The following is a 27,504-nucleotide window of genomic DNA, read 5'->3' on the forward strand; positions in this document are numbered from 1 at the left end:
CAAGCGAAATGTTGAGTTTATAGTTGTTCATTTGGATGGTCCAATCAATCTCATATGGATGACATTTTTCCGCTTATTTTCTACTGAATTTTAACACATATTCTTAATTTTTAAGCTCGACGCCTGTTAAGTGTAAGAACTGCATACCAATACTGAACTTCTTTTATATTAAAAATTGAGCACCCTGGTTTTCCAAGTTTCCTAAGACGTATATGGATGTGTAATATTTTACTTAAACAATTAAAAGGAATCACATTTGGCTTTATTTTCCTTGGTACTTCAATATTCTTAAATTGTTTCTGAAATTCTGGGAACTTTTGATCCACCATTTTAACATGAAATCCATACTTTTTTTTATTGTCTGAATTTTCTCATCAATTTGCCCACAAGTCCCTTATCTTCAAAAATGCGTTGATATTAATTGCTTCGATATATAATAATAAGTATATATAATAATATATATATATATATATATATATATATATATATATATATATATATATATATATATATATATATATAATATATATATAATATATATAATATGATAATATAATATAATATATGATAATATAATGTAGAATAATATATAATATAATAATATATATAATAATAAGCAACAATTATTTGCTTCTATTCTCAAAAAATGTTTTGCAGATTATTATGAATGCAGGTGAAAATAGAAACGAACTAAGTTGAACGAAATTATTCGATATTTGAAGTCCAGGCTGACATTTCTTATCCCTAAGTATCAATTGCAAAGAGGAATCTATTTTATTTGAAAATTTCAAACATTATAATTTGTGTAGTATGCTTTTTGCCAAAAAGAAAAATATTAATCCCAAAAATCCTACGGAATATGTTTCGTCTACCAACATATACCAAATTTTATTATGCCTCCAAATTCTAAAATGTAGTGATTTGAGTCCTCTGGTGAGACAAGGGGGAACTCTTTCATTATTTTTATGGGGAAGTCCCACAAAAACATGGATTTCCACCAGCATCCACTATTTTTAAAGAAAGATATCTGAATTATTGACGTCAGCTTTGCTTCGTTGCTGTTGTAGGTGAGCAGTTTTTCTCTCTTACCTACTTTTATGCATCTATATCTGATTGTTTCTTTTACTTCTGCTATTGCTATTACTACTACTACTGTTCTGCGTCCACTTGTCACATTTAGAAACGATTCCTGGGTGCGTTTCTTAGTAACATTCGTCTTCAAGACAATATTCCATGTCTTCCAATGTTACACAGAAAAAGGCGTAAAATAAAACTCAATGTATTTTTCAATCTAGAAATTTGGTTTGTTTGTTTGATGATGAAGAGAAACTGAGGATTTTGCTTTAATCCATCCTTTTATTTCAGATTTGTGTTTTGTTGTCTTTTTTGTATTTTTTGCATGCTTTTTATGTCGAAAGTTTTTCTAGATTCCTAGCTCTTGCTGCGTCCCTTGCCTCCGAGGCTGATTATGTTTTCATTCCTGAGTGGCTTCCTGAAGCTGATTGGCCCTCCAGAATGTGCAAGAAACTTAGTTCGGCACGTATCTTTTAAAAAAATTTTCCATTGCTATTTTTCTTAAATCTTCTTTTCATTCTTTTCTTTCTGTTACTTGTTTTTGTTCATTGCTTAGGTTAAATAAAAAAGATAAAGATTGAAACTACTATAATTCCGCCTTTATAATTAACATTACGCATTAAATTTTTCCAATTTCGAAGAATCAATGGGTTATTTGACTCTATATCCTAGAAGAAAAGATGTAGTCAGCTTAGAGATAAACTTCAACTACTCAGAAAATTTGCGGAAATTAGTCGGAATGGCTAAGATGAGTTTTCATTTCCAAAATTAAAGTTTTCTAGTCTATGCTTCCTAATGTTAGATTACTTGACAATAAATGGCTTTCAATCCAGATGAGTCGTTGAACACGAAACTTTGCTGATGGTGGCCAGTTGTTTTATCAATTCAAATACATTTCTTAGTTTTCAAATAATAGTCTTTTACTGAAGCAGAATTTAAATGAAGGGTTAATTATTAAACTGTACCTGGGTAAATATAGAGCTGTCTGTTTACGACAAAAGTGGTTACTATGTTCAAAAAAAGCAAAAATAAAGGCATCGAGTGGTATATTCATTTATTCTTTGGTCAGAAAGGTGGACTGCCCCATATTTACCTAGACCAAACCTATAAGAAAATAAATCTTGATATATAGAGTTCTCGGAGCGATGTGATGAAAATGTATCCTATTCGTGATTCATTGTGACAATGGAAATAATTGGTACCATTTAAACAATGGCGGAAATACCTTGGTCAGTATTTAATATTTTAATATATAATCCACAGATTTATATTCAAGGTTTAGAACAAAGATCGCTCACAAAAAATATCGTTGCAGCAGCTTCTTATTGCCCCCCTCCCCCAATATTTGACTCATATGACTGGCTTTATTTCTCCCTTTCAAGTACTACCGATACTTATCCAATGCTTTGCTTATTCCTAATTATGCTCAACAATAAATAAGTACACACTCTGAACAACTCCTCGAGGCTCATCGGTAGAGTGAGAGTCGTGACATAAATCATGAAATAGTCGGCAATGAAGTTTTGCTATGTCTCTTGCCTTTTTCATCAATATATGTGTCATATAGGATTCATCGTAAGTATTTTTTTAATAAAGTATAATGCATATCGTTAAGATTCTGTAAAGAAATTATTTTATCATAATACAAAATTTATTTTTAAATATTTTCAACGGAGCCACTTCAGTCTGAAGATGAAATACACAAATACAAAAAAAAGAAAAATGTAAAAAGTAAGTGTTAACGCGAGCCAAAAGATAAAACAGGGAGAAATGGAAATCAGAAGAATATTGAAGAATAACTCTCTTTTTTAATGAGATTTATTTTTCTGCTTAAGCTGTTTGTTTATTTTAGTTGAAGTTGTGCTTAATTTCGCTCATACACTTGAATAAAATCTGAATGTATTTATTGTAAGAAAACTTCAACGCTTTTTCCGTTAATCTTATGATCGTCACAATAATGTGGAGCAGTTTGTTAAGGGAATAAAACCGAAAAAAAAAAACTCAATTGGTTGTTTAATTATTTTCACCTGGTCGTTTCACCTGGAAAGCGACTAGTGAAAATTATTTTCACCTGGTCGCTTTCTAGTCTAAACACAAATCATGCTCATTGTGTAATAAAAGAAAAAAAAACATCCATATAAAGTGTTACCGGAAGATTGAATACAGCAGCACAAGCAGAGAATTTAAAACTGGAGAGATTTTAAAGAAAATTACCTATTGGCCTCTCTTCTTAGTTCACATTTTGAGTTTAACATGTTATTTGCAGTGTATTCTTCTCTGAAGTTGCAGATATTGAATTTTTCTTTTGCAATGCATTTTTAATAGCTAATGCAGTACTTGTGTTCTTGTGTTTTTTTTAGCCTTCTGTGTTTTTCGTGTATGTTCGCTTAAAGAGCTATCTTCTTTGTGAAGTATTAATACATTTTCTCTAATAATTGATTCGCATCTTAAATAGGAAAGAGAAGCTGGACAAAGGATAAATATCATCATTGTCTCTGAGGGTGCTGTTGATCGCGACGGCAATACTATCACTTCTGAAATGGTGAAAGACGTAGTTGTTAAAAATCTACATCAAGACGCAAGAATCACTGTCTTAGGTCATGTTCAACGGGGAGGAGGACCTTCAGCTTTCGATAGAGTCCTTGTAAGTTTTTTATTTAATCCTTCTGTCTTTTAGCTGGACATAGCAGAATGGAGCTGTCCTGGTGTTGTGAGTCATTTCTTCATCTCTCCCCAACCGTATGTTTCCTTCTCTGTCCGGATCCCTGGGAGGAACACCCTGCAAGTGAGACTTCATAGAGGTATCCTGTCTGTCACGAGGTCATCAAACCATATCCATGCCGGCGAACAACGTTACAGGCTGAAATTACGGATGAAGGATGATATGTCCCAGAAATCGTACTTTGCTAATCTGTTTGATGCCAATTGAAAATGAAGACGTTCTCCAATGAGATGTAAAGACATCCTAAGATCAGATTTTGGGGAAGTATGAACTGCATAGGAGGAAGTAAACTGTGAAGTTCCAGGTATGGTTGAATGAAAGAAAAGTCTAACTAGCTGTCTCGGTCTTTGGTACCCAGGAGCTGTGATAAATTGTCAGTAATAGCAGCAGCGGCAGTAGTAGCTTTTTTCAGCATTTCAATTCAGAAGAAAAAGCAAAATCTGAAAGTACCCATCGCGACTTCTTAGCATTTCTTAAGCATATAGGATGTACTATTTTGACTGGTAGTCTTTGACCTTGAGTTAATATGAATTCTTCCATGCCAATCACGGTTAGTTTATCGTATCTTTATTGAGAACTTCGCCTCTGAAAGCACGTCTGATGAATAATGATTAGAGGACACTTATGAATTTATTACATATTATCCTAAAAGGTTTTCAGATTCACCTTTCTTTCTTGGTAAAATATTATGTAAATTGAACTACAAAAACTGAAAAATCTTTATCTGAGACAAGAGTCTTGAACAGGATGTTATTTATTTTTTATTATTATTATTGTTTTGTCTTTAGTGGTCAGCAAAGGGAATCAACTACTGCTAACCAAATTATTTTTTATCATAGCTTGTTCCAGAGGTGTCTATTCATGAAAATGTTGGGGAGGAGGGATTTATTTTTGAAATCGATAGGGGGAAGATTTTTTTTATCTTTTAATGAAAATACAAAATAAAGTGTTTTTCGCGATGTAATAATCTAGGATATTTAGCTCGGAAAAGTCTCCAGACTTTCACGACAGCCACCATTCTGGGAGTGTGGAGCCTGAAAACAGAGGCCTTTAGTCTCGTATTTTCCAGGGTGTGTTGAATTGAAGTTACATATATGTAAACAATTAAACTAGTTAAGTATCTTCTGGTATGCAATGAGCTGATTAAACATGTAATGACAAAAAGTGATCCTATTTCTTAATAATGTTATAGGCCTGCCGTATGGGTGCTGAAGCTGTTTTGGCTCTTATGGAAGCGGAAGCTGAAACTGAACCATGTGTTGTTTCTTTAGACGGGAATCAAGTCATTAGACTTCCGTTAATGGAATGTGTCAAAAGGACTCAGGCGGTGTCGAAAGCTATGAGTGAACAAAATTGGGATGTAGCTGTCCAGCTAAGAGGAAGGTAATGTTTTTATTAATATTATTAGTGCCATTACATGGCACGAAGGAGTGATAGAGATGCTTATGCTTTCCAGGTGATTTCTTATTCTTTTGGGAAGAAATAAAGAGGCATTGGAAGACTTAGTTTGAGGGACAGTTTAATCAGTTCAAACTTGGAGTTTCAGAACTTCAAGAAAATTAATGATTTTTTGGCAGTGGATTGATATATGCTTTGTAATACGGTACCCGGGTTTCGATCCCAGCTGCTATAAGGCTTGGCAACAGAATTGCAAATGTCCCTGTTCAAAAACAACCTGACCGCTGAAACAATAATTGTCGAAGCCCTATGTCAATGACCCTATAAGATATTCATCTTTAATTTCTTGAAATAGACTTACATTAGTCAGATTTGTCTGGAAATCCTATTCATCAACTACGTATTTTACAATAAATTGTTTCCAATTTGTAACTTTTATAGACAAATTAAAAAATAACATTGCTGTTTACTCTTTTCGAGTTGAAAAAATCTCTCGCTGAATTATATGGTACTTGCAGTAGTGTGTGAAGAATAGTGTGCCTTTTTTTATCACTGTCTTTTACAGGCTAGAGGACCTTTTTACCAGGTGGCTTGAACTTGCTATGAATAAAATAAAAAAGTAAAGGATATATCACTGGACTTAACAGTGGTAGCAGCAGTAGTATTAGTAGTAGTAGTAGTAGTAGTAGTAGTAGTAGTAGTAGTAGTAGTAGTAGTAGTAGTAGTAGTAGTAGTAGTAGTAGTAGTAGTAGTAGTAGTAGTAGTAGTAGTAGTAGTAGTAGTAGTAGTAGTAGTAGTAGTAGTAGTAGAAGTAGCAGTAGTAGTAGTAGTAGTAGTAGTAGTAGTAGTAGTAGTAGTAGTAGTAGTAGTAGTAGTAGTAGTAGTAGTAGTAGTAGTAGTAGTAGTAGTAGTAGTCGTAGTAGTAGTTGTAGTAGTAGTAGTAGTAGTAGTAGTAGTAGTAGTAGTAGTAGTAGTAGTAGTAGTAGTAGTAATGATAGGTAAAGGATACGGCATTAGACTTTACAGTCCGTACCGGTGGTGCTGATCTCCGTTTCTTGGCCCTTCAGCCAGGAAGTGCAATGGGGGGTGGGGGGCCAGCCATCCTGTGCTTTCGCACATCCTTCCTGTAGTATTAATGATAGTAGTAGTAATAATAGTAGTAGTATATACAGTATTACTACTTCAAGTAATAGTAGTAGTATAAACGATAAATAGCTAAGTCAAACTCAAAGCAAGCAAAAATTAAAGTGAATGGGGCTGATAACCCCCTTCCCTTCTCTAGACAGGAACACAGTCTTCGCTTTACTGAAAAGAAAATATATTTTTCTTAATTTAAAAAAATTTCAAAACTTTAAATGAATAAATACCAGTATATGTCAAGTAACTTACTATCCATGTTCATTTGTTTTGCTGTTGTTGTTTTTTTTTTTTTTTTTTGTTTTTTTTTGACAAGTAGTTTCTTATATATTTTCTACCTCATAGCATATTTAATGACCTACAAATTTTTGAAGGGTAAATTTTTAAATATAGGCCCCGTTTTATTGTTTTGTTCAAAGCAGTGCAGCAAGTTTTATCTATTAAGTGCAGTCTCACGTGATCTTGGATTTAGCAAAAAACCACTGCACTAATTTAAAAAACGAGCCCATTTAGAAACAAAAATTAAATATGTAAAAAACCACCGGGCGAATCATCCTTCGACATCTTTTTCCAGTCCTTTTTAGGCCGCCTTAGGCACCCTTCTTCTCCACCCATCTCGCAATACATATGATAATTTCCGCCAGACAAGGCAAGTGCCATTGTATAAACTTTGGGGTGTAAGATTCTAAAAAGCAAGGCAACACATCGGAAGAACCTTAATGATTATAGGTATTTATTAGATTATTATAGCAAATGTTCGATATAATCAAACCTTTAGGAGCCCTTGCATTAATTTTTTTTTTTTTGGACCGTTCAAGACGTTCAAAAGAAGAAATGAAAAATATCGGCAGAAGGTGTAAACAAGAAAGATGTGCGAAAGAACAGGATGGCTATCCCCCCCTTCCATTGTACTTAACTGGCTGAAGGGCAAAGAAACGAAAATTAGAACCGCTGATAGGGACTGTTAATGGCGGAAGCCTTTTTTTTCACTAGAAACCATGAATCTAATACATCACCCCCTCACTGTCTACGGAAAAAATCTACCACCTGTTTCAAGTTTATCGCAAAAACAGCACCCTTTTCTCCTAATTCAATTGGTTCGGCCTCAAATCTAAATTAATTTTGTTTTAGTCTCAAATAAACGGCAACTACTACTATTACTAGTGGTAGTAATACTGTATATATACTACTACTACTAGTAGTAATAGTAGCTACTACTAGCTTTTCCTTTTTCTCTTTCTCTTTTTGTTCAAGCACTCTCAAAGCCTTTAGAGAAGTGATTATTTCAGCTTCCCGAGTAATTATCTGCCTACCGGATGTCCAAGATGCTGAGGCATCAAGAGAAGGGCAGGGTGCTGAGTCCAACAGAAGCTCTTCAGAGGATTTCTTCCGTGTATTAATCTTTTTTGGACTAACCAACACTGAAATAGTAATCTGATCAGTTGCAGAATTCACTGTGGTTGTCACTCTTTTTAAATTCTGACTCTGATTCCTTTGTCTCAACATATCGTTTTGACTTAGCTGGATCAAGCTTTGCATTATCAACCACATTGCAGTTTATATGTGCTGGAATAGCCAAATCATAAATTTTGGTCGCTTGAAATGATTTTTTAATCAGTGGAGGGGCAAGGTAAGTCTCCCAGATCTGACATAAATTTTTCACGATTTCTTATTTTGGTAAGACGTCCTCTGGGTGTGCTCGTTGCCAGTTCCGGAGCTTCTGCTCATAGGAAGATTTCAGTTCTTCGAAAATAACTCTGTCAAGGGGCTGCACAACATGGGATGCATAGTCTGGCAACTTGAGGATAGTGACGTTCTTTTGTGAAACGAGATCCACAAGAGGCAAGGATAGATGGGAGCCATGGCTGTCAAGAATAAGAAGTTCTTTTTCTTTCACCTGAGGCAGGAAAACACCTTTAAAGCAGTTATGGAATAGGCCTGCTGTCATCTATCCTTTCTTAGTAGAAAAACATGCATCTGGAGGGTTTTTAAAGGGTAGTCATCAACTCCATGTGTTTTCCCTGACAAGACTACCAGTGGAGGTAGTTTCTTACCAGATGCACATAATGCATGCGAGAACAGTTGTTATATCATGCCCATTGCCACCTGTTCACCGCTTTGCTGGGGATCCTTTTGCGCCAGCGATTTTAAGGCTGTCAGGATCGCGACAAATCGAAGGTTCGTCCAAGTTGTACCAACATTCTCGTTTAACTAAGATCTCAAGCTCTTCTGCTGTTTTCTGTACAGGTCATAAAATCCTAGAATGATAAAAGGGTCTGCTTTTTGCACAGCCCTTAGGTTTACAAGTCACTCAGGTTTGTTAAGCGAGATATTTTTGCACTTCGTCTAGGAATTGTTTTTGGTAAGCCCCATGCCCCAACTCTCCATGACTTTCAGTGAATTTGCCATACTCTGCTCAGTATGAGGAAGCAGTTTCAGAGGTCTTCTGCAAGTAATAGCGAGTAAGTCAGGGAAATCTCTTTGCTTCTTTGTCTAATCGATTATTGTTGCCTTGGGTATGTTGTAAAACATCACAACTTTTTTTAAAAGACATTTGACGTGATAGAACTTCATCTTTGTCTTGTTTAAGCTGTTCAGCAGTACATCGTCCTCCTGCTTCTTTGTTGGTTTTTGGGCTGTATTTCCGCAGCATCTGGAAGGAATGAAGCTTTGTTGTAACAATAGCAAAACGCAGCAGACACAAGAAGAAAAGGAGGAAAGTGTGTACAGTAGAAAGAAGAAGAAAAAGAAAAAATGATGAGTATCGTTCTGGAATAATAAAAAAGGATAGTCTTTTTTTATTATTTAGTCTCAATGGTTTCCTTTCTTCTGAAATATCTCTTTGGTAGGAATGTGTAATAGCCTACAAGAAAAAAATAATCATTTGGTTTTTATTTTTGATGATGGTAGTCAAGCCAGTATCCCATTTTAATAAAAGTCGTTTTTCATCTTGAAATTGCATCATTGTGTAGGATATTAAAGGGCTTCCAACAAGATTATAAAGTCCATAGGAGGATTTTTTCAATGGCTACGCCTGTACACAGATAAGTGATTAAATATTCTGTTTTTTTTTATTTAGTCTCAATGGTTTCCTGTCTTCTAAAATATCTTTTTAGTAGGAATGTTTTTATAGCCTACAAGAAACAGATAATCATTTGGTTTTTATTTATGATGATGGTAGTCAAGCCAGTATCCCATTTTAATAAAGGTTCTTTTTAATCTCGAAATTGCATCATTGCGTAGGGTATTAAAGGGCTTCCAACAAGATTATAAAGTTGATAGGAGGATTTTTTCAATGGCTACGCCTGTGCACTGATAAGTGATTAAATATTCTGTTAAATGAAAACCAATGAAAATGGTTACATTTGATTTGCTGAAGTGTGTAAAAAACAGTTGCAAAAAAAGGTGTGTATACCGTCATAGTAGAAAAGAAGAAGAAGAAAAAAACGGGAGGGGGAACTTTTTGGGACTTTCAAAAACAAAGAACTTTATATCTAGTTCTTCAATGATGCTTCCTTTCTTTTAAAATATATCTGGTAGGGTGTGAACATAAAATACGAGATAAAGACACTCATGTTGCTCCTTTCTTTCGTAAAAATTCAAGTCCTGGAAGTTTCAACTTAATATAATTGGCCATTGCTATGACATTGCTGATATGTCCTTTTGATAACCTGTTTCTTTATATACTTCTTGATATTTTTATCTCATAGATCTTAGCCCTACTAGTAGTTGCAATAGAAGTAGTAGTAGTAACTGTAACAGTAAAAGTAATATTAGCAGTACTGTGCACATATTTCCTTTTGGTAACATGATCATTCACTTTAAGTATTCTCTGAAAGATTCAACTTAAAACCCAAATAAACTCTTGAGATACGTTATTTCGACAACGTGCATGAACATAGTCTCTTTTGATTTAGTTAAAATACCCGTTTAATACTGTAAATGGTTTTGACTCTTAAAAGATAACTCTTAATTACTTTAAAAATGTTTTTAACTTTTTTAAATTTAATAAATAAAAAAATTATTATTAAAACTAAGGAATAAATATCAATATATGTATATTAAACTGACAATCTACGTCCAGTTTTTTTCGCTAAAATAAAAATTATGTTTTAGAGCTGTCTCAAAATTTTGATTTGTTGTGTTTTTTTATTGATATTTTTTTTTTTGGGGGGGGGGGCTTTTTGCCCTCCAATCACTTTTGGCCAATAAAAAGGGAACTAGCCATTTCGATTTCTAATCAAATTGGCCTTTTTTGAAGTTTATATGACAACAAATAGCCATCTCAAAATTTCTATCAGATGTATTTAAGGAAAATTGAAGTTTGGGGGGTATCCACCCTTCAATCACTCTTAATCTTAAAAAATACACTAGGATTTCTAATTGTCAATCCAATGAGCCCCCTCCAAAGTTTATACGATCACTCTTTCTATATAAACCTCATATCCCCCAAGGGCATAAATTATAACCCTTGTCCTGAGAGCTGTGGGGAGGTTATTTTCCTCAAAGACAGAATTCCGGGACCTTTTAATTACGTTGAACAAAATGCCTAACTCAAAATTTTTATTGGATATGTTTGGGGAAACGGTGGGCCTGGGAGGAGGGTTAGTTGCTCTCCAATCACTTTTGACTATGAAAAAGGGCACTAGCTCTTTCAATTTCCAACCGAATGAGGTCTTTTCGAAGTTCTCACAACAAAAATGGCTATCTCAATATTTCTATGAGATGCGTTTTGGTAAAATACGAGGTGTGGAACGGGGGTATTCACCCTCTGATCACCCTGAATCTTGAAAAGGGCACTAGAAATTCTGATTACCAACAATGAGCCCCTCTGAAGTTTATACGATCACTCTTTTTATATATACTTTATTTGTCCCCATGGTATAACTTACAACCCTTACTCAGAGGGCTCTCCGGGGGTTGTCATCTTCAAAACATAATTTTTGGACCTTTCAATTAGGTTGAAAAAATGACTATCTGAAATTTTCATTGGATGTGTTTGGGGAAATGATGGGCATGGGAGGAGGGGTTAGTTGCCTTTCAATCACTTTTAACTAATAAAAAGGGCACTAGCCCTGTCAATTTCAAATTGAATGAGCTCTTCTCGAAGTTTTTACGCCATCTCAATTTTTTTCTAATGCATTTCTGGAAAATACGAGGTGTAGCGGGGGGGATGGTATCCACCCTCCGATATATCTGAATCTAAAAAAAGGCACTAGAACATCTGATTACCAATTCAATGAGCCCCCTCCCCCGAATTTTATACGATCACCCTTTTTATATATATACCTTATATGCCCCCAGGGTATAACTTGTAGCCCTTAACCTGAGGGCTCTGGGAGGGTTGTCTTCCTCAAATACATTATTTCTGGAACTTTCATTTACTTTGAATAAAATGGCTATTTCAAAATTTTGATTGGATGTGTTTGGGAAAATGGTGGGTGTGGGGAGGGGGGTTAGTTGCCCTTCAATCACTTTTGACTATTAAAAAGGGTACTATTCCTTTCGATTTCCCATTGAATGAGCCTTTTTGAAGTTTTTACGACAACAAATGACAATCTTGAAATTCCTATCAGACGCATTTTTTGGAAATATGAAGAATGGGGGGGGGGCACAGTCTAATCTCTCTGAATCTGAAAAAGAACACTAGAACTTCTTATTACCAATCCAATGAGCTCCTCCAAAGTTCTTACGGTCACCCTTTCTATATATATATATACCTTACATGCCCCCAGGACATAACTCATAACCCTTTTCCTGAGGGTTCTGGGAGCGTTGTCAACCTCAAAGACATAATTTCCTAATTTAATCTCAAAGACATAACTTTCACTTACGTTGAATAAAACAACTTTCTCAGAATTTCGATTAGATGTGTTTAGGAAAATGGTGGGCGTAAGAGGGGGTTTAGTTGCCCTCCAATTACTTTTGACTATTAAAAGAGCACTAGGCTTTTCAATTTCCAATCGGATTAGCCTTTTTCGAAGCTTCTACAACAACATATGGCCATCTCAACAACATCTGGAAATATGAGGTGTGGGACGGGTATCCACCCTCCCATCAGTCTGAATCTCAAAAAGGGCACTTAAAATTCTGATTGTCCATCCGAGGAGCCCCCTCCAAAGTTTGTACGATCATCCTCCATATAAACCTTATATGACCCCAGGGCATAACTTACAACCCTTGCCCTGAGGGCTATAGCCGGGGGATGTCATGCTCAAATACATAATTTCCATGCCTTTCAACTAAGTTGAACAATATGCCTCTCTTAAAATTTTCGTTAGATGATTTTGGGGAAATGGTGAGTGTGGGAGGGGGTTAGCTGCCCTCCAATCACTTTCGACTTTTATAAAGGGAACTAGGCCTTTCAATTTCCAACCGAATAAGCCCTTTTATAAATTTTTACGACATGTCTATCGATATTAAGTGCCCTGGTCTAAAAAAACACCCCTCCCCCCCAAAAAAATAAAAAAATAATAATAAACAATACATTGTGGCTACATCGCTGTTTACTTACGTGGCGCTATTGCGCTGCCTATGATTTAATCGAACCTATAATTTCTGGAAATTCTAGTTTCTCAGTAAATGCTTTCTGATATTGAGGGTCAAAATATGGATGAATCTTTTTTATGGCACTAGGTATTAACCAAATGACATATAGCGATCGCAAATTCTGTTAGTCTGTCTGTCGGTCTTTCGGTCCCGGTTTTGCTACTTTAGGCACTTCCAGGTAAGCTAGGACGATGAAATTTGGCAGTCATATTAGAGACCAGATCAGTTTAAATTAAAAATAGTTGTTTTCCTAATTTGACGATCTAGGGGGGGGGGGGGGTTAATTCGAAAAAAATGAAGTATTTTTAACTTGCGAACAGGTGATGGGATCTGAATGAAATTTGATGCTTGAAAGGATATCTTGTCTCAGAGCTCTTATTTCAAATCCTGACCAGATCTGGTGTCATTGGCGGGAGTTGAAGGGGGGAGACCTAAAATCTTGAAAAACGCTTAGAGTGGAGGGATCAGGATGAAACTTGGTGGGAAAAATAATCGGAAGTCCTAGATACGTGATTGACATAACCAAAATAGATCTGTTCTGTTTGGTGGAGTGGGGAGGGGGTTTAATTCCGAAAAATTAGAAAAATGAGGGATTTTTAACTTACGAAGGAGTGATCAGATCTAAGTGAAATTTCATATTTAGAAGGACCTCGTAACTCAGATCTCTTACTTCAAATTCCGACCGGATCCAGAGTCATCAAGGGTGGGGAGTTGGGGGGACCCAAAAAACTTGGAAAACACTTAACGCGGAGAGATCAGGATGAAACTTGGTGGTGAAAATAAGCATGTCCTATATACGTGATAGACGTAACCGGAACGGATCCACTCTACTTGGGGGAGTTGGGAGGGAGGGTCAATTCTGAAAAATTAGAAATAATTAGGTATTTTTAACTTACGAAGGAGTGATAGTATCTTAGTGAAATTTCATATTTAGAAGGACCTCGTAACTCAGATCTCTTATTAGAAATCCTGACCGGATCCAGTTTCATTAGGGGGGGGGGGATGGAAATCTTGGAAAATACTTAAAGCGGAGAGAAACTTGGTGGGAGAAATAAAAACATGTCCAAGATATGTAACTGACATAACCGGACTGGATCCACCCTCTTTTCTGGAGTTTGGGGGTGGGAGTAATTCTGTAAAATTAGAAAAATGAGGTATCTGTAACTTACGAACTGGTGATCAGATCCTTATGAAATTTGATATTAAGAAGGATCTTGTGCTTTAGAACTCTGAGAAAACGTGAAAATTGAGGTATCTTTATCTTACGAATGGGTGAGCGGAACTTAATGAAACTTGATATATAGATGGATCTTATGTCTCAGATGCTCCATTTTCAATTCGAATCGGATCTAGGGACATAAGGGGTTAAAGGGGAAATAGAAATCTTGGAAAACGCTTAGAGTGGAAAGATTGGGATGAAACTAGATGGGAATAATAAACACAAGTTATAGATACGTGTTGACATATTTGGAACGGATCTGTTAACTTTGGAGGAGCTGGGAGGTGTTGATTTGGAAAAAAAAAAATGAGGAATGTTTAACCTAAGAACGGGTGACCGAATCTTAATGAAATTTGATATTTAAAAGGAACTCATGGCTCAGAGCTCTTATTTCAAATTCCAAACAGATCTGTAGACATTGGGGGGAGTTGGAGGGGGAAACCGGAAATCTTGGAAAAAGCTTAGAGTAGAGAAATCGTGATGAAACTTGGTGGGTAGAGTAAGCAATTGTCGTAAATACGTGATTGATGTAACCGTACTGGATCCACTCTCTTTGAAGGAGTTAGGGATTTGGGTTCAGTGCTTTGGCGAGTTTGGTGTTTCTGGACGTGCTAGGACGATGGAAACTGGTAGGCGTGTCTGGGAGCTGCACAAATTGACTTGATAAAGTCGCTTTCCTCGATTAGACCATCTGGGGGGCAGAAGGGAGAGGAAAAAGTAGGAAAAAGAAAGTATTTATAACTTACAAGTGGGTGATAGGATCTTAATGAATCTTGATATTTAGAAGGACTCGTGACTCAGAGCTCTTATTTTAAATCCCAACCGGCATCAAGCCTCCGATTCTCCTTTTAAATCAATCTATTGATTCTTAGAATTTGGCTAGAGCTCATACCGTATGAGCTCTTAGCTTTTGCCTCGTCACAAGTGTCATATGAGCTCTTAGCTCTTGTTTTACTTTTTTTAGTTTTAAGCATCACTAGTATTTGCATCCTTGATTATCATTATCATGTTTACTGTTTGACTGTCTGTTGTTTAACCGATTTTGGACATTTTACTTATTTAAAAGACAAGAAAAAAAATGTCATATTTTACCAGTTGTACTGGTAGGCCTACTGCTTCAAATTCAATGCTTCGTCAAACCACCAATTCCGACAAGAATGTGGAAGCATCTTCCACATTCCACCCTATTCTGAGCATCTGGTTTGGCTACAGTAAAATCCCTACTGAGTGTAAGTCATTTTTGTAGGATACCCTTAGGACTGTATAATGGTATCTATCTAGATACTCTTTCTATTGTTTCTAAAAGAAAAACTATTTTTTCCCTGTAAAAGTGACATTCTATATAATCACAATTTAAAAGAAAAATCTTCTTTCACGTCTATGGCTGGTGAAAATTTATATTTTATCTTCTTGCTTAAAAGAGATATAATAATGAGGGGAACAGTAAACGACTGAATATGTGAATTTGTTTTCTTTTTAAATCTGGGGTTTTGTACCTTTAATTCTCGGTTGAAATTGGAAATTTTGTTTGGTTTTCACCGTGAAACATGAATACCATCCCAAAAAAAGTAATTCATGCTTCAATCAGATAAATGAGATATATTTTTATAAGTATCTTGCATATAGAATAGATTGAATCAAGTATGATGCAATGATCTTATCTATAATCCACCTCTATCCATTGTCTCCTCTTTAAAGCTAACCTCAGAGGACTATTTTTATGGTATTTTACTGCACACGTAGTGTTCACGTAAAATATTTAAAAAGTGATATCAGGGTGAGCGGTTTTGTTAATAATTTGGTTACTCAGGAGAACCTAGGGCTGATGTCCCTGAGAAGTAGAAGACTGGTGGCTATAATTTGATTTTGAGTGCAGATTCTGAAAGTGGCGAGACTCCTTCTTACAAAAGGAGCGTATTTATACTCTCTAAATAGAATAAAATGGTTTGTCGCCGAGTGCAATTACGGGATACTTGTAGTGTGGTTCAGCTGTGGAAGGAAGGTGCGGACCTGGACGTGGCTGTCGATATGGTAACGAAAAGAGTGAAGGAAAGGCTAGAGGAGATTCGAATGAGGCACGAGGAGATTAATCCCCAAAGCTACGCTGAAATGAAATTTGGTGGTGGCAGACGCAATTATGGTCGGTTGTGTTGCGCCACCACCAACCGAAAACTGATTGGTGATCGATCATGTGTTTGTTCTTTTTTTAGAATATTTTTCGCTTTGTTTCTTAAAAGTTTCGAAAATTAAATTGGTGTCAGTTCGTTTCGTAGTTCTTTCTAAGTCTTCCTAAGGAACATTTCTTCGGGTCCACAATTCCTTTACATCTTATGTTTCCTGTAAGCTTGACTGCAGAAACAAATTGTCTCATTTAAGATTCGACCCTAAGTTACTACAGCTTCAACAAAGTGTTCTTACCGCTGCATTAATAAGTCTTGCATAATAGTGTATGTTTTATACTTTTCGCTATGCCCTATCACTGGTTTGTGCTGTTTTGCTTGTTCAAGATGGAGTATGACAGAGTGGGTGGTTTTGTTGTTCTATTACTGCACTGTCATTGATGACAGTACTGTGTTGTAGTATTCCACTGTACATGTACTGAAAAAATTTGAGAGTATTTGAACACTCGGCAGTGACTGAAAAATAATTGTTCACGGGAAAAATGTTCACGTGACAAACAAATCGGTGAATAAAAAAAACGAGTTAATAAAAACGGTCCTCACTTTTGCTCTATATTTGGTGGGATTTGGTCAGAACCTTTTATGTTTTTTAGGGGAGTACAGAGCATTAGTATGATTAAGAAAGTTTTTTTTTTTTTGGGGGGGGGGAATACTTTATTGGTAATGATAATTGGGCAAAAATAATGAAAGAAAGATTTTAGGGTATTACGACAGCTGGGAAATTCCTGAGAATAGGGCTGCATTGTAGGCATTTTATTTAGGTTTATGCTGGATTGGAATTACGTATTTGTGTCTTAGATATTAGGTGATGTTACTTGTTGGTTCGTGTCTTGTTCGCTTTGTCACGGCCGTTGCTAGCTTTTGTACAAATAATTTATAATCATTTGTATTTTTATCCATAACTTCTAGTAACCTCTATAAAAAGTAATTGTCTATTTGGATGGAATTGGCTTAAAAAAGGGTAAAAACAAGGAATAAATTTCGAAGGCAAAAATTGTGCTAATAGGAAAAAGAGGATCTTGGCTTCTGATGCAAGCATAACATTTCTGTGGAAATTTTCTTGTAAAAATTTAATTTCATTTTATAGGAGCTTTGCAAGAAATCTGGAAACCTATAAATTGTTGACTCGATTGAAGCCTCCTAAATTGAGTCCCGAAATGACTCAACAAATGGTAAGATTTTTAAAAAATCAGATTTCTATAATTTACAGGTAAAAGGTGGCAGGCAATTAAAAAAATGGCAAGTGAAATAAAAATACAAGGATATTTGCGAAGGAAATCGCAAAATTCTGGGCGTTTTGGGCTGGAGACCGAACCTAAAGCTCCTCACTTGTGAATTTGCAATCTCAAAAAATAATGATACATAGTTTATAAATGATAGTGAATTCCTCGTCTCATTTCTCTCTTGTCTTATACCTCTTTCCTTGTCTATTTCCTTGTTCTTGTTTCCTGTCTTAATTTCTTGCTTATATTCGTGTCAAGTCCGTTAATGTCATTAGCAAAGGTTTGCACCGTTTGGTAATTAGTATGTAATATGCAAAATAATATGTAAAGCATATACAGAAAAAGTGAAACCAACTTTTTTTTCCTTTTTAACTCGAGTCATCAAAAAAAAAAATCAGCTCAAAATCGCTGAAATTGCATAAGTTATTCATGATTTTCTAAAATAGGGAAAATAGCATTGGACACAAATTAAGATGATTAGCCTTAAAAAGAAACAAGTTGTATTGACGGAAGTAAAGAGCGAAGTTGAAACTCAGAACATTTAAAAATTATTGGTTCATAATTACTGCAACACGTATCTACAAAAGTATTTCAAATAAATTGACTCAGTGATATTTTGCAATATCTGTAGAATTGTGAAATCTAGCACTTTACTGAAAACACAAACCCACCCCAAAACATGATATTTTCTTAGTAGGAAAAAAGTCTTTAACCAGCCTTTAGAAAATAAAAGATAAATTTATATGGTTCTCATTAGTCTTTCACCGCCCATTAAAATTGGTAACTTTTAGTATCCAATTTATATTTTCTAAAAGGTTAGACAAGTTCAGTTAGCAGGAAAATACTTGTTTCTCATAAATTGACAAATAAAACGAAGTATCAAGAGTCAGTTTGAATGAACAAGTTTTGAGGATATACACGGCAGAAACTGCCAAAGATTTTTTTTTTATTATTTCAGTTCTGCTCTTTACTTTTATCTGAAAATTTTTTTTTAGTAAAAAGGGAAAATAAATGTTAGCATGAATTTTTGCTCGTGTAGGGCATTAATTATTGGTTTGACTTTTTACCTCTTTTGAACTTCCCTATGAATTATGTACAACTTATGTCACGCAGACTAGTATCCCGAGGTGTATATATTCACAACTATCTTTGAGAATTTGCAGAAGAATATTCAATTATTTGTTAAATAATTTAGGGTTGTGAGATAAGCACTTTACTAGACACATTCCCTTGGAAGAGGGCCGGGAATTTATCAAAGCGGCAGAAAACCATAGCTTATGAAAATAGCAAAGAATCGAAAAAGTATTTTTAGTCTCCAAACGTACAGGATCCTTCTGTTCTTTAAATAGTGGCTGTTCAAATAAACTTTCTACAACGTTTTAAAGGAAGCAGTAGAGCCACGAAAGTTTTTGAAATCAGCTCAGATATCCATTCTTTCGATGTTAAAAATTTTTGTAAATTTCAGTCACGTGGATCAGTTGATTTCTTTACTACATTCAAAAAGGTTGTCCAGAAAGCGACTTTCTTATCCTAGGCATCTATGAAGCTATTAATTTTGAATAAATGACATTTTTAGTCGTTATATTAGAAACGCTTTTGTTTAACTTGTCCGTTGATTTCTGCAATGCAAATAGCTATTGTACTTGGATAGAGCATCGAACGACGACCCGTCAATCGAAGTCACTCAGAATACATGTCTCCTGTTTCTCCAACTTGAATTAAAATCAAATTGGTGTTTTGTGAAGAAAAATTTGAGAGCCATGATTAATTGGACAAGAAAAAAGCCAAGACAAATAGGCTGAGTAAGAGGCAAAGCTGGTATAAGTCTTTTTCTGAATTTTATAAAAATGATTTTTTGAACTTGTCCGTTGATTTTTGCAATGCAAATAGCTATTGTGCTTGAATAGAGCATCGAAAGACCCGTCAATCGAAGTCACTCAGAATACATGTCTCCTGTTTCTCCAACTTGAATTAAAATCAAATTGGGGTTTTGTGAAGAAAAACTTGAGAGCCATGATTAATTGGAGAAGAAAAAAGCCAAGACAGATAGTCTGAGTAAGAGGCGAAGCTGGTATAAGTCTTTTTCAGAATTGTATAAAAATGATTTTTTGGACTTGTCCGTTGATTTTTGTAATGCAAACAGCTATTGTGCTTGAATAGTTTATCGAACGACCCGTCAATCGAAGTGACTCAGAATACATGTTTGCTGTTTCTCCAACTTGAATTAAAATCAAATTGGGGTTTTGTGAAGAAAAACTTGAGAGCCATGATTAATTGGAGAAGAAAAAAGCCAAGACAGATAGTCTGAGTAAGAGGCGAAGCTGGTATAAGTCTTTTTCAGAATTGTATAAAAATGATTTTTTGAACTTGTCCGTTGATTTTTGCAATGCAAATAGCTATTGTGCTTGAATAGAGCATCGAACGACCCGTCAATCGAAGTCACTCATAATACATGTCTCCTGTTTCTCCAACTTGAATTAAAATCAAATTGGGGTTTTGTGAAAAAAAAACTTGAGAGCCATGATTAATTGGAGAAGAATAAAGCCAAGACAGATAGTCTGAGTAAGAGGCGAAGCTGGTATAAGTCTTTTTCAGAATTGTATAAAAATGATTTTTTTTAACCTGTCTGTTGATTTTTGCAATGCAAATAGCTATTGTGCTTGAATAGAGCATCGAACGACCCGTCAATTGAAGTCACTCAGAATACATGTCTGCTGTTTCTCCAACTTGAATTAAAATCAAATTGGGGCTTTGTGAAGACAAATTTGAGAGCCATGACTAATTGGAGAAGAAAAAACCCAAAACAGATAGTCTGAGTAAGAGGCAAAGCTGGTATAAGTCTTTTTCAGAATTGTATAAAAATGATTTTTTGAACTTGTCCTTTGATTTTTGCAATCCAAATAGCTATTGTGCTTGAATAGAGCATCGAACGACCCGTCAATCGAAGTCACTCAGAATACATGTCTGCTGTTTATTCAGCTTGAATTAAAATCAAATTGGTGTTTTGTGAAGAAAAATTTGAGAGCCATGATTAATTGGGGAAGAAAAAAGCCAAGAGAGATAGTCTGAGTAAGAGGCAAAGCTGGTATAAGTCTTTTTCAGAATTGTATAAAAATGATTTTTTGAACCTGTTCGTTGATTTTTGCAATGAAAGTGACTATTGTATTCGGATAGAGCTTCAACGGCAAATCAATCTAAGTGTCTATTTCGTGGCTAACTCTTTTTGAAACTTTACTATCTTATCCTCCCCTCCCTCAAGGGTTACTTGTACTCACTTGTTGATATTAAAATCTATTTAGTCATCAAACTCTAAAATAAATAAAAACAGAAAGTTTGTCAAAGCTAACCAAATTTGAAATTAATTGTTCAAATTCAAATATTAAAGATGCTTGTTAAAAAAGTGATTCATTCACCCCAGGCACCTACAAAGAGATTTGTTTTGAATAAGTAACATTTTTACTGATTCTATCAGTGGATTTTTCTAACTTATCTGTAAATATTTGCAACTAAAGTGACTAATGTATTTAGACAGAGGATCTCAAGGCGAATCAAGTGAACTGCATTCAAATACACATTGTACAGATTTTAAATAATTTATGATCGTTTACTATCTTGAAATTTTCAATCCTTTGTATTATGGTCTCAAGTAACCAAAATTATTGTTGTATGCCAGTAAATCATTTACTGTAATACAAATGGGATTTTATTGAGGTACAATCTCTTTTGTGACTTGAAAAGAGCACTAGTACTGTTGTTTTCCATTCAAATCATTCTCTTTTGATTATCGACGACCGTTTACTCGGTCCCGTCACCTTTAAGAAAAAGAAAAGACAAGTGGAGACGCTACAATTGGAGTATTTGGTATTAAGGGGCTTCAGGCTCTTTTTTGAAAATCGTCAAAAATGCATTTTAATAACTAGAAATTACTGTTCTGTCAAATCTGATTCATAGTTATTATTTCTAATCAGTAATATATTGAAATTGTTTCTCACTGGAAAGTTTCTTTTAAAAATTCTCTTTTAAGATTTTGGTTACTATGTCCTGTTGTTTGATCTTTAATAGATTGTAGCTACTGCTGTAACTGGTCATATTTGACTACAAGTGATTAGTTAAATAGAATATCTGTTAGAGATATTCTATAAATATTTGTGGTACGCTTCAGCTCTCGTCATCCCTAGATATTTAGAGATCATGCATGGGTTTGGCCATGTCTAAGTTCCCATTTATCGAAACATTAATAAAATTTCTTGTTCTTGTGATCATTAGCAGTAATGATAATAACAGACTGTAAATCAGAAGGAAACAGTGGAGTACTGAAATAAAAAAGACAGACTTCAAATAGCATCTAAAGGTACAACCAAAAGAGCTTATTACAAGCCTCAACGGTATGTTGAAGAAAACTAATCAGTATCAAATCAAAGACGGTCTTATCAAAGACGGTCTTATCAAAGACCGCCTCTTTAATTCAGGGATAAACAAAACAGGGTCATCTACGTGGTACTTGTTCAAAACAAATGTGTCTTGTATGTACAGAGTAAGATCCAGTGCAGACTTTAGCCTTGCATGAGCCTAAACGAATACAAAACTTATCTGTGCTTGTAAGCCAGTGTCATAATGGGGGAATGTAGTGGACACTTGGGAGTGCAACTGCTGAGAACAAAGAACCTAGAGTATGTTTGTTAAAAATAAACTTAAGGGCTATCGGCTTTGCTTAGCTCAGCCGTAAATCGGAAATAATTTATCTAACCACAAGAAGCCTAGACGTTCTCGGATCCCATCTGTTGATGATACCTAGATACTTGAGTAAAGCCTTCTATCCCTCAGTCTATCCCGCAGTCATAAAGTGTAGATATGACGGATTTTTGGCGATAAAGACGGTTCTAAATTAAAATTTCGGTTTTGCCAGATTGGCACTCAGGCTGATATTTGCTTAGGACTTAAATAGAATATTAATATTAGCCTGTGGGTACAATCGGTGACATTCTGGTCATGACAAAATCGTCGGCATAATACACTAGACTGAAGTTCATAATATCCAAAGAAAAGCTACTGGACGATCTTCGAGATACATTTGATGTTTACGTTTTGAATAGTATCCGGCTCAGAACTGAACTTAACCACAGACCGAGATATAGCTTAATCGTTGATGATAGACAGTTTAACACAGTTGTCTGACTGCCGGTCAGTTTTCTTAAAATGACGACTGAGCAATGCTTTTGCCAAGTCGATTAGCTCCATAAAAAATCAAAGGGAAAATAAATTACATTGCCAGTTTTATTCAATACAATTTTTATTGTATTTGCACACATGTTCTTATAGAGAACATGTTTAGTCCTTTTTGCTTCACAGTACTTAAAATTAGCTTAATGAAAAATTGTGTCCAATCTTTAAGGAGTTTTCTTACAAATGTGCATCGAAGAGTTGATCTAATGCTTTCACACTAAAAACAATGCCTCATATCATGGAAAGTGAGGAAAGACTTTTCTCTTGAAAAGTGACCTCTCTCAATAATTGCTTATGAAACAAAGCAAAGAGAACACCAATTCAGACATTCTTGTTCTTGCAGTATTTTTAAGTAGCCTAGAAGTTGACGCTCAATGAACAGTCTTTTCACAGTTTTTGAAGGAGCAGAGCACTGATTATTTTCTGAGAGTGGGGTAAAAGGTCCCGAGTCTGGAAATTGTATTCTAGACATTCGGTCTAAGTTATAGAAAACCATTATAGGGATCTACTGGTTTTCAAGGGTCCACCTCCACACGGTGATGTGTTACGTTCTTATTTGTATTTTTGAGCAATCTATGATTTACTAACTGAAAAAAAAACACGATGGATAATTTGTTCATATGAAAGAAGTAAGGGTTCTTAAAAGTGTTGGTCGTAATTTTTTTTTACGTTCTGCCAGTGTTGTCTTGAAACTACTTTGTTTTTGTTTTTTTAGTTTTTATGGTATTTTTATAGCGGTTCAGCTTTAATTTGCTTTTTAGTTAATTTGATTAATTAATATTGTCATAGGAAGAACATATAACATTCAGGTGTTTTAGTAGTGTCACTAGTGATGCACCTGGGGGTGGGGGTTGCATTGATGCCCTTCCTCTTTAGAAGGCTTATGTAGTCTTGGCTAATACGGCGGGATTTGCCATTCAATATCTATCAAATACAGCTGAACTTGATAATTCTTAAGGAATTGACAGGATTTTTATTCACAAAATATGTCATTATTTTGCTCAGGGATTCTTTCGCGGATTGCCACAATGAGTCAACGGTAATTCATCTAAGGTTGACTCATCAACTGGAATAAACTTGGCTGAGGATTTACGCTAAAATTTAACCCAATTAGTATAGATAGATAGGTTGATAGATTTATTCACACGAAAGCCCAATTGGGATATGGTGACCTATGCAAAACAAGCCAAACTAAAACTAAGACACTAAAACTTATTATTTAAGAAAATCACTACGATACCTCAAACCTACCCGAACAAATTTTCCGATATTATTTAGATGTAAGTAACACCTACTTCTCAAAATTTTCAAAATACAATGCCCCCCCCCCGACCTCCCTACCAAATATCCCCAAGCGCAACTCCCTCAACTCCCTAAAGACTCATCCATCTCTCCACAAATAGGGCAACTGTAAGGACCATCCCACAGTCTATTTTTCCCTAAGTATTTCCTACTTTCTTCAAGAGGCATAAAATTCCCCCTTGCATACATTACCTATTTCAAATCTTCCGGAGCCAATCCAATTCTTACGGATTTTTCCATTTTATATTGGAGTTCAACTCAATGAATCTATTGGATTTTTTTCTCAAGGCATCTGGTGGGGCTGTGCTTGTATCATATTTCATAATTTGGCTCAGCGAATCTGCCAGAATGTGGGGGAAAATATACCAGGGCTTGACTTGACACGGGATGTTGCCTACCACATTAATAATCATGTCAATAGTGTCTTTAGTATTCTTCTTCTGCGTCGTTTTATTTGCACCATCTGCAAATTTTGTCATTGTTTTTCATAGATCTGCTGAAGTCTGCCTAAATATGAACGTTGACCTTTGCAAAATTGCCAAATATTGAATTAACTGTTTCCATCAAACTGGCTGTCAGCAACTACGTCTATGTTTTTTACTCTGAGTGCTATAATCAAAGCGTTAGTCTGGTCAAGAAACAGTTCCATAAACTTTAAAGTTTCAACATATTATAGATGGTAATCACTAATGAAGTGTGGACTACACACTATTTAGTGTAAGAGAAGAGAGGATTTTGAGGGATATACACTCCCCCTCAATTCTTATAATATTTCTGTGCGTTTTAAGTTTCGGTGACTCCCTTTCCTTTCATTTGGAAAAACTTTAGTGTTTTAAAATAACACTTACAATGATGAATTATATGTTTTATGTCTAATGTGTTAATGTATTTTAAAAGAAATTACGGAGCTTGTGTTTGTTACATGACGATAGAAATTCAAGATAACTAACGATAAAGATATTTAGAAAGAACATCGAATATTGTAACAGTTAATATAAGTTTGATATTGTAAAATGCTTGCAATAACATATCATTAGCAGTGCAGCATAAATCAAACAGTTCGTGGTAACGAACTGTAGTAAGGAGCGACCCGGCTTAATAGTAACCAAAACTCTAAAAAATGGAATTTTGATATCAATAGCTACATCAAAAGAATCGCATTTTAATGCTGATTTTAAATATATAAGTTTCATCAAGTTTAGTCTTACCCATCAAATGTTACGAGCCTGAGAAAATTTGCCTTATTTAGGAAAATAGGGGGAAATACCCCCTAAAAGTCGTTGTCCCCTCCGCAATCCCTCGCTCTTTACGCTAAAGTTTGACTCTTTGCCACAATTCTGCTTTTTAAAACAATTAAAAGCTTTAGCGTAAAGAGCGAGGGATTGCAGAGGGGACAATCCATTTCATATACGGAGTAATTTCTGTTCGTTTTAAGTTTTAATGTCGCTCCTTACTTTCAGTTAAGAAAACTAGTTTTTTTTTATGTAACATACAACAAGAGCTAAGAGCTCATATGGCACTTGTGACGAGGCGAGAAGAGCTAAGAGCCAAGAGAGCATATGGTATGAGCTCTAACAAAATTCTATGAATCAATAGATTGATTTAAAAAGGAAAATAAGAGGCTTAATGCCGGTCAAGATTTAAAATAAGAGCTCTGAGTCACAAAGTCCTTCTAAATATCAAAATTCATTAAGATCCGATCACCCACTCGTAAGTTATAAATACCTAATTTTTTCTAATTTTTCCTCTTTCTTTTGTCCCCCAGATGGTCGAATCTGGGAAAACAACTTTATCAAGTCAAATTGTGCAGCTCCCTGACCCGCCTAACAATTTTCATCGCCCTAACACGTCCAGAAGCACCGAACTCGCCAAATAACTGAACCCCTCCCCCCAACTCCCCCAAAGAGAGCGAATCCAGTACGATTCTGTCAATCACGTATCAAGGAAATTTGTTTATTCTATCCACCAAGCTTCATCCCGGTTCCTCCACTAATATTTTTCCAAGATTTCCCCCTCCAACTCCCCCCAATGTCAAAAGATCGGGTCGGGATTTGAAATAAGAACTCTGAGACATGAATTCCTTCTAAAAATCAAATTTCATTACGATCCGATAATCTATTCGTAAGATAAAAATACCCCAATTTTCATGTTTTCCAAGAATTCCGGTTTCCCCCTCCAACTCCCCCGAATGTCACAGGATCTGGTCGGAATTTGAAATTGGAACTTTAAAGCACAAGATCCTTCTAAATATCAAATTTCATTAAGATCTGGTCACCCTTTCGTAAGTTACAAATACCTCAATTTTCAAAATTACCCCCCCCCCCCAATTCCATCAAAGAGAACAGATTCGGTCCAGTTATGTCAGTCAAGTATCTTAGACAGGTTTCTATTCTTCCCATCCAGTTTCATCCTGATCTCACCGCTTTAAGTATTTTCTAAGATTTCCGGTCCCCTCAACTGCCCCCCCCCAATTACGCTTGATCCGGTTGAGATTTAAAATAAGATATCTGGGTTACGAGTTCCTTCTAAATATGAAGTTTCATGAAGATCCGATCACTCCTCCGTAAGTTAAAAATACGTAATTTTTTCTTATTTTTCAGAATTACCCCCCCCCCCCCAATTGAGCGGATCCGTTCCAATTATGTAAATCACATATGCAAGACTTCTGCTTATTTTTCCAACCAAGTTTCATCCCAATCCCTCCAATCTAAGCGTTTTCCATCATTTTAGGTTTCCCCACCCCAAACTTCCTCCAATGTCACCAGATCCGGTCAGGATTTAAAATAAGAGCTTTGAGACATGATATCCTTCTAAATATCAAATTTCATGGAGATCCAATCACCCGTTCGTAAGTTAAAAATACCTCATTTTTTTTAATTTTTCAGAATTAACCCCCCCCCCCCCCCAACTACCCCAAAGAGAGCGGATCCGTTCTGGTTATATCAATCATGTATCTAGGACTCGTGTTTTTTTTCCACCAAGTTTCATCCCGATCCCTCCACTCTAAGTGTTTTCCATGTTTTAGGTTTCGCCCTCCCAACTCCCCCCCCCAATGTCACCAGATCCGATCGGGTTTGAAATAAAAGCTCTGAGTCACGATATCCTTCTAAATATCAAATTTCATTGAGATCCGATCACCCGTTCGTAAGTTTAAAATGCCTCATTTTTTTTAATTTTTCAGAAATACCCCCCCAACTACCCCGAAGAGAGCGGATCCGTTCCGTTTATGTTAATCATCTATCTAGAACTTGTGTTTATTTTTCCCACCATGTTTCATCCCGATCCCTCCACTCTAAGTGTTTTCCAAGTTTTAGGTTTCCCCCTCCCAACTCCCCGCCCCCGTCACCAGATTCGGTCGGGATTTAAAAATAAGAGCTCTAAGACATGATATCCTTCTAAACATCAAATTTCATTGAGATCTGATCACCCGTTCGTAAGTTGAAAATACCTCATTTTTTCTAATTTTTAAGAATTACC

At 35.5% G+C, this 27,504-nt stretch overlaps 1 protein-coding gene across 1 annotated transcript in view; it reads left to right on the plus strand.

The window, feature by feature from the left end:
• LOC136033690 (ATP-dependent 6-phosphofructokinase-like) overlaps positions 1–27,504 on the plus strand; it is a 171,165-nt gene that overhangs the window by 101,346 nt on the left and 42,315 nt on the right. Inside the window, exons 6-9 of the mRNA XM_065714537.1 lie at positions 1,428–1,536; positions 3,530–3,718; positions 4,989–5,179; positions 17,367–17,451. Coding sequence (XP_065570609.1) covers positions 1,428–1,536; positions 3,530–3,718; positions 4,989–5,179; positions 17,367–17,451 — 574 coding nt within the window. The remainder of the gene's footprint in view (positions 1–1,427; positions 1,537–3,529; positions 3,719–4,988; positions 5,180–17,366; positions 17,452–27,504) is intronic.

The sequence above is a fragment of the Artemia franciscana genome, chromosome 12, assembly GCF_032884065.1.
Source record: "Artemia franciscana chromosome 12, ASM3288406v1, whole genome shotgun sequence".
In the NCBI taxonomy this organism is placed as follows: Eukaryota; Metazoa; Arthropoda; class Branchiopoda; order Anostraca; family Artemiidae; genus Artemia; species Artemia franciscana.